The following is an 8782-nucleotide window of genomic DNA, read 5'->3' as shown; positions in this document are numbered from 1 at the left end:
GACATTGTGAAAGACTATTTGGATTAAGCCTTATGTTATGATAACTTTGTTTGATATATTTGTTCGACATTGTGACATTATTTTGTACTACTTTGTTTTAATCTTTATATTTATTTGATATAGATGGTAGATAAAGACAGGGGTAAATCAAAACAATCCGATAATCCGAAAAAGAAATTTAACGCCAATGCTATGAGAAGGCCCACTGGGGTCGTGATATCTGATGAGCCCTCTCGAGTTAATATTTCAAAAAGAGCCTCAGTTTCAACTACTCACTCGACACACCAGTCACATAATGCCTCTATTCATGTGGCTCCACAATCTGGTTATACTATATCTACACCCACTGTGGTACCTAGTTCGGGTTACCAAACATTGCAGGGCTATTCACATCTTGGTCGTGGATCTAACATACCATCAGCTAGTGCTAGTCAGTGCAATAGTTTGAATACTAGTAGTGGATCAATTGGACTTTCCAATCTTCATATTGAATCCAATGGCTCAGAGCCTAATACTCCTACCACCCAGCACTCAGATGCACATGGTCCTCAGCCAGGCGATAGAGACAATTTTCGGAGACTCGTCATCGAGCCATTACGATACAAGTATGATTTAATTATGTTTCATCTTTCATTTATCTATTTATATTTTAATTGATTGATTATTTTTTGTTTACGCTACTTCGTCAATGAACTCGTATTTCAGCTTACGTCCGGATGTGGGTATGGCAAAGATTATTTTAAAGTGCATCGGAACTCACTATAATGGTGTGTATCCAAATTGGAGTTCGATTCCACTTAACGTCCAAGGGCAGATGTTCAATGAATTTAAGGTAAGAATATATATAAATTAAATTCATATCATATACATTTAAATTCTCTAGTCATTTGAACAATAAATATTTAGTAACTTTTTATTACAGAAATATTATGTATGGGCTCCTGAACACGAGGATGACATTCAAGTGAACTTCAAGCTTAAAGCTTCAAAGTTGCTTTCTAGCACATTTTGTGATTGTCGAAGAGAAAACAGAATGCCTAAGTTTATGTTTCCGGATCGATAGGCTTTGTTACTGAAACATTGGAGTACTGATGAAAAATTTAAAAAAAGGAGTGAGATTGGGAAGATGGCTCGCGCATCAGAAAGGGAGGCTCTTTGCACACTGGTGGAGCTATTAGCCATGTTACTAGGAAGGAAAGAATGGTATACTTTCTTAATTTAGTAAAATAATTTTTTTCTTTTTTGATAAGTACTTTTTGGAGATTAATGAGATCAATTTCTATATATGTTATTTGCAGGAAAAAGAGTTGGGTAGGCCGGTAGCTGTACCAGAGATGTTCAAGGTTACTCACGTCAAGAAGAGTACGAACCCCACAGAAGAAGAAAGATGGATTGAGTCACGTGCTCAAGAGACATATGTAAGAACTCCATTCAAACTAAATTTTTTTTCTTTTCCTTGTATATATTACATTCTTATTCGTAGAGTTCTTTGTTTAAATTACAGGATAGGTATATACGAATATCTCAGGAATATTGTAGTACTCTACCTCTTGAGAGTCAGGACAGACCATTTACACAAGAAGAAAACGAGAATCTTTGGAAACAGAGTGTTGGTGAACCGATTAGAGGTTCAGTCTACGGCTATCCAGAAAAGGCGTATCAGAAGAAGAAGTCTTGGTATTGTGGTTCATCATCCTCAAGCTTTGATGGTGGGGATAGAGAGACAATATCTGCAATGGAGAGTAAGATAGCTTATCTCAATGCCGAGCTTGCTGCTGTAGCCGAAAGAGAGAAGAAGAGAGAAGAAAAAGAGAAGAAGAGAGAGGAGCAGATTACGACAGCAAAGGAGGTAGAGAACAAGAGGTATGCAGCGCTTCAGGCCCAACTAACTTTTCTTTTTGAATCAGGAAATATTCTTCCTCCATGTCCGGCTAGTAGTGATAGATCTGATCAGGAGGGTGATAAGAATGATAAGTCTGATAAGGAAAGTGAGGGTGATGAGAATGGTAAGTCTGATAAGGAGAGTGAGGGTGATGAGGAGTAGTTGTATCAATTTGACATTTTAGACTTTTATATTTTTGGAATTGTTTAATTTGATCGTATTTTAGTTTATTTTGAAGTTGGATGAAGTTTATTTTGAAATAGTTTAATGTATATGTTGAAAATATTATGTTGTTTTGGTTGGATGAAGTTTATTTGGCTTTGGGTTGTTTTGGTTGGATGAATTTTATTTGGCTTTGGGTTGTTTTGGTTGGATGAATTTTATTTTGCTTTGGGTTGTTTTGGTTGGATGAAGTTTATTTGGCTTTGGGTTGGTTTGGTATAAATATGCAGGTGAGCAACTAAAAATTGCAGCAATTTGCTGCCTGTTTTGCAGCAGAAAACCGACCTCCGGAGGTCGGAATTTCAACATTACAAAAATAAAAATACCGACCTCCGGAGGTCGAAATTTCAACATTACAAAAATAAAAATACCGACCTCCAGAGGTCGGAATTTCAACATTACAAAAATAAAAATACCGACCTCCGGAGGTCGGAATTTCAACATTACAAAAATAAAAATACCGACCTCCAGAGGTCGGAATTTTAAAAAATGAATATTCCGACATAAAATAAAAACCGACCTCAAGAGGTCGGTATTGAATAGAGACCAAGCTTTTCCCGACCTAAGCTGGGATGTCGGTTTTAGGTCGGTATTTCAGGGAATACCGACCTCCGGAGGTCGGTATTCACTATTTTTTTAGTAGTGTTAACTAATGTGATATATACAAAGAATCAGAATATCTTTATCATCTATTCTAACACCTTCCCTTTAGAATAAATTAGACTTCTTACCTAGAATCGCATAAGGTTAAGTAGACCTAAATTTAGAGGTAACTTGGCATAACTTTAGCAGGATAAGTGGCCTAATTCACCTTTAAAAATAATTAGGTGGTGACTCCTTAAGTTAATTATTTAGGAATCACCAATATGTTGTACACTATTTGACGCAAGTTAAAATTGGATATACAGCTTGGCGACTCCAATGGGAATTTAGGTTCTAAACCATATCAGGCTTAGGTTAATAATTAAAGCTTTTTAGCATTTTTCTTGTTTCTTTTAATTGCTTGTTTTATTTTAATTGCCTAATGCTTTATTTATCATGCATATGTGATATTGATGGCTCTTTCAATCCAGCGAAATGGAATTGGCGTGTACCAATTTGGATTACTACTTTATATAAATTGTTTATTTGTTATTACTTCATATAAATTGTCATCCCGTTTATACTTCCTCCGATTTTGGTACATTTGCACACCCGCAAATTTCTTTCAAAATCCTAATATTTAGGAGAGTTAACGTATGTGCAGGGTGTCTGGATCTTTTTCTGTGTGACCGTGTAGCGTTCTCACTCGAGTTGTCCATCAAAAATAAATTTGTTAATGGAAATTAAATTTCTATCTATAAGTTTTTTAAACATTTTTCTGCCACTTCTTCCGTGCTTTTTAACTCTTCTACCTTCAAAAATCCCTCTCAACCCATAACTCCACAAATTTATCTACAGAAATCAGTTTATCCTCTGATAAAATTGCAAAATACAGAAAGCATGGTTTTAGGTGAGAATACAAGTGATGGTAACTCAAAGCCAACACTCTCATCCATTGGTATTCAAGATCTGTGCTTATTACTGAACTTACATTCTCAACAACACTTTGCTACTCATCCAATTCCTTACCGATTTTTGAGAGAATTCCAGCAATCACAATAATTGCTAAAGATAATCTTCTGCATTTTAATGCAATTTGTTTCCCCAGTTTTTCAAATTCAGGAGAAGAAAAAGACCTTTCTATGTAGTAAATTCCAACTTTCGTCAAAATTCATGAGGCGCATGTGATAAGGAAGCTTACCTGAGCTAGCATATTCAGCCACTTCCACATTCCGAGTAGTCAAGATAATTCGGCTTTAATTATTATGGGAAACATATATAGTTTTATTTCATACCAAGCTTTTGTACTCCATATGTCATCAATGACAACCAAACATCTCCCACCTTTTAGAAGTTTTTGCAGTCTGTCCGCTAGTTGGAAATCCTCTTGGCGCTCATAATATTCATCAGTATTTCCATTTATATAAGAAAGAAGGCCTAGAAGTACATTGCTTGCACAATACTTTAGTGAAACAGTAACTTTTTCACGAATTTCAAATCGAGACATAATGAATTGATCATCATAAATTTTTTTTTAGCCAAGGTTGTCTTGCCAATGCCTCTATCCCTACAATTGAGACAACTTCTAGTTCTCTTGCTCCTCTAGCAAGTTGATCATGCATCATCTCAAATTCATTTTCATAACCAACCATCATGATCTCTGGCTCTAAGGTATGTTGGGATGTACCGTCAAGAGTCAAATTTTTTGCTTTCAGATCTTTGTTGTTGGCATTTGTCCAACATTCCTATCCACTGCTTTGTGGTGGAACCAATGCGCCTTACTTCTCGTTCAGGAGTGAACGAATTTTCCAAATAGCTATCCTCTGTGATATTGGTAAGTTTGCAATGAAAACCTTTCTTGATTCCAAGTCAACCATATTTTGTGCTCTGTATGCTAACTGTGAGATTTGAGCTTCCAAGCCTGCCAACGCCTCGAGATCGATCGTAACTTTCCATGGTTTGTCCAGAATAGCTCTCAAAGATTCAAGCTTTTCATATATAGAATGATTGTGAATTACATCCAGTAAGTTGCATTGATTGGTGTATGGTATGGTGCTCATAAGGCAAGTAATAGCAGCATAAGCCATAGTCCCTCTTTCTCAGTATAAGACCTGCTCTGATTTAAGAGAAATTTGACACTCGAAAACGCAACTATGTTACATAAATTGCGACAGAGGAAGTAATATTCTTTCTTTATGTGCTTGTCAGTTAATGGAATGTTATCTCATTTTATGTGAAGGGATGGAATGGAGTTTAAGAAACAACATATAGACTTTTAAAAAATCTTATTCAGAAATGCACATAGAATGTTGAGATTACACAAAGAGATATACATAAAGGACCAAGGACCATATAAAAAGTCTAATCTGAAATGGTAGAAAACTATCAAATACAAACATAGATTGTAAATAATGTATATGGTTTTATATAATTATGTATATAATTAAATAGTACATTTTATGACTATTAAAAACTCGTGTCAAATTTTTTTTGTTTCACTCAAATATTTTGTTAAATTAGTATTAGTTAGTTAGTAGATTATATTTTTGAATTAATTAGTTCATATTTATTTTATTTCGTTGAGATTAACAAGCTTGTTAATTAATCTTATTTAAATCCTAGTCGAATTTAGTAAATTTGGTTACGTTCTTAATTAGATATGACTATAATTGAAACTGATGTGGCCATGTCCTAATTTGAAATCTAACCTTCTTTGTTATAAATCTAACTATTTTATTAAAGTGAAATTTTTTGTTAGACTAATATTTTCAAGTTATAGCAATAGAATAAAACTTTCAAGTTGTAACAAAAAATATTTCAAGTTGTAATATTTTATTAAGAAAAAATATTTTTTAAGTAATTGTAAAAAATATTTTTTTGAAAAAAAAAAGATGAAAAAGGAAAAAAAATCGATTTTGAAAAAAAAGAAAGATAAAAAACAGATAAAGGTGTATTAATTAATTTGGAATTTATTGATGATAATTGTTAATTAGCATAAATTTAGGAGATTCAAACTAATTAGAAATATTTATTTTCCTTAATTTACTCTAATCTGTTAAAATTAATTTAAAAATCTGATTTTATTCATTTTCTACAAAGTTTCTCTCTCTCCATTTTTTTCCAGAATTCTTGTCACTCACGAGTAAATCCAATTTTTTTTGTTTTAAAAATCTTCATTTTGTTGTGATGGACGACTTCCTATCTATATTAATTAAACATGGTGGTAGATGAGATCCTTCTGGTTAGTATTCTTTATGATTTATTATTTGTGTTTGTATATTACTGAAACGTAAAAAAAAGCAATGAAACTGTAAATCACATTTTGTAATTTTTTTTATGTATACTAGATTTAAGTTGTGATGTTTTTTGTATAAATAATATTTTTTTCATAATACGTAATAATTTTTGTGAAACTGTAGTTAATGACATTATCTGATTTTGTTGGTACGTTTGTGTTTTTTTTTTTTGTTATTTTGTATACTATTTATACCATGATTTTGTGTGATATTGGATTAATATATGAATGATTTGAGTATAAATGTATGGAATATTAATAGTATTATCATTGTAAAGTTGATAAATTTGTGAAAAGTAAAGTATGAAATTTGTTATAACATTGTTATGAAACTGGTATTTCTTTAGTCAATTTGATAATAATAATGAGAAGGATTAGGTATGCAGTTTAAAATTATAATATGGATTACTGTTTTTTTTTTCTTCTGAAAATAGAAATAAAATGTATAGATTGGAATGAATTTGATTGTGTAATTGGAATGATAGTGGTATGAAAATTTATTCACTATTGTGTAAAAAATATGAGTAAGAAGTATCATGATTTGTATGAAATGTGAAATGTTATTTTTTTATGAAATGTGTTTTATGGTATGAATTTGGGTAGACTGTATGGAATGCTATTGGTATGAATAAGTAATGAGGATTGTGTATAAATTTGTGTGAGAAGAATGATATTGGTATGAAAAATTATTCACTATTGTGTAAAAAATATGAGTAAGAAGTATGATGATTTGTATGAAATATTTATTAAGTTCATATGAAATGTGAAATGTTATTTTGTTTTATTAAATGTGTTTTATGGTATGAAAAAGTAATGACGAGTGTGTATAAATTTGTGTGAGAAGAATGAAGTTGTAGATGAAATTTGTATTATTTTGGTATGAAAAGTGAATACAAATACAACATATTTATTATTCATTGTATTATATAAGACTGACTGGTAATTTTTTTTAATGAAACAGGGAAATATGTTGATTTTCAGATGGAGGGGATTATCTATGAATCTTCAAGTCTGTATAGTGGTCTAGTAAGTGCGATAACTTCACAACATAGGATAGATGTTAATATTAATGATATAGAGATTAAATATATAGTTATTGATCGATGTCCACCTGTTAGTATCCATAATGATATGGGTGTGTGGGTTTTTTTGGATCAAAAGAAAGCTAATGTAGATTTCTTTACAAAATATTCATTGTGCATAACTCTGAAGAATATAGCAATGGATAATCATGATTCTGTAGTTGTTGTGGATAGGAGACATTTTGATGTTAGTAGACCACTAACAAATCTTGATTTACGATCAAATAACTCCATCCGCTTGGAAGGAATGAATTCGGGTGGAGTTGTTGATGAAAATAATGATGAAGGAAATAAAGTAATCAATGACCTTTCTAATCTGTTTGTAGCTGAAAATCAAATTCACAAGGATAAGGGCACACTTATGGAGGTGATGCGACATTATGGAGTTGTCGAAAAATTCAAATTTCTTGTATCTCGTTTTAGTTCTTCTTGGTAATAATTTATTTGCTTATTTGTATGTGGAGTTTTTTGTGTATGAATTTGGTATATAAACTTTTCATTGATTTTCTTTCGTTTTCTGAAACAGTTATTACCTGAAGTGTCCTTCTGAAAATTGTTCCTGGTTAATGAATTCATCAAGTTTGAATCAATCGGGGCTATTCAAAATCAGAAAATATTGTGCGGATCACACTTGTTCTGTTAGAGATAGAGTATATGCAAGGCGTCAGGGAGTCACTAACATTGTAGTTGTTTTGACATTAGACAAATTTGTTGATCCAACAACTGTATACACTCCGAAAGACATAGCCAAAGACATGTTGAAATTACATGATGTTTCGCTGACACACATGCAGGCCTGGCGAGCTAAAGAAAAGGCAATAAAATTAGTGCGTGGAGATTCGGCCGAGTCATATGCTAAAATATCAAGTTTTTATTTGAATTAAATTTTTTATTTTACTTTATGTCTAATTGATATCAAACAGAAAATTAAGAGTGTAATTAAATTGGTATGAATTTTAGTAAAGAAAAAATTTGGTAGCCATTTGGCATGCAGTTTGTTTACAGATTAGTATCCATTATCCAATTGGTTTCCATTGTGTATCCAATTGATATTCATGCTGTGTCCAATTTGAATCTAATTGGTATCCAGTTTGCATCCAATTAGTATATTGTTGTGTTGTGATATTTAGATATCAAATTGTAAAAATAATTGTAACAATGAAAAAATTTCCAGGTTATCTATACATATTGGAGCAGACCTATCTTGATTCTGTTTTGAGCTTGAAAAGAAAAGAAGGTGAGAGCTTCTTATATGCATTTGTTGCATAAGAAGCATGTATTACAGGTTGGGAGTATTGTAGGCCAGTTGTAGTGGTTGATGGGGCAGCCTTAAGAGGCGCATATGGTGGTACAATGTTGACTGCAAGCACTATGGATCCATGAGGTATTATTTGAATCTTTTATATTTAAATGCAAGAACAATTATGATATATGGTGTGTTTTCAATCTGTATGATGTTTTTTTTAAATAATGCATCAGGTCACATACTTTCACTTGCTTATGCCATAGTGGATTCTGAGAATGATGCATCGTGGACCTGGTTCTTTGAAAAATTTAGGGAAGCATATGGAGAAAGGAAAGACGTGTGTTTTATGTCAAATAGAAATGAGAGCATATGGAAAAGAACTACAAGAGTATATCCTGGATTGGAACATTATGCTTGCATATGACACTTATGCTGTAATGTTTTGAAGAACTTCCATAGGAATACTGAAGATT

At 32.2% G+C, this 8782-nt stretch overlaps 2 protein-coding genes across 2 annotated transcripts; both read left to right on the top strand.

The window, feature by feature from the left end:
- The first annotated feature begins 123 nt into the window (after positions 1-123).
- On the top strand, positions 124-2198 carry LOC125863891 (uncharacterized). Its single transcript, XM_049543862.1, has 4 exons — positions 124-605; positions 706-832; positions 1299-1418; positions 1505-2198. The coding sequence occupies exons 1-4, from the start codon at positions 124-126 to the stop codon at positions 2042-2044; spliced, it is 1269 nt and encodes a 422-aa protein (XP_049399819.1). The 3' UTR covers positions 2045-2198.
- Positions 2199-5903: 3705 nt separating this feature from the next.
- On the top strand, positions 5904-8446 carry LOC125863890 (uncharacterized). The gene is made up of 6 exons (XM_049543861.1): positions 5904-5927; positions 6106-6130; positions 6943-7495; positions 7590-7930; positions 8238-8300; positions 8349-8446. Exons 1-6 carry the CDS (start codon positions 5904-5906, stop codon positions 8444-8446), a joined length of 1104 nt encoding a protein of 367 aa, XP_049399818.1.
- The last annotated feature ends 336 nt before the right edge of the window (positions 8447-8782 follow it).

The sequence above is a fragment of the Solanum stenotomum genome, chromosome 5 (genome assembly GCF_019186545.1).
Source record: "Solanum stenotomum isolate F172 chromosome 5, ASM1918654v1, whole genome shotgun sequence".
NCBI lineage: Eukaryota > Viridiplantae > Streptophyta > Magnoliopsida > Solanales > Solanaceae > Solanum > Solanum stenotomum.
This window is presented reverse-complemented; position numbering and strand designations above follow the sequence as displayed.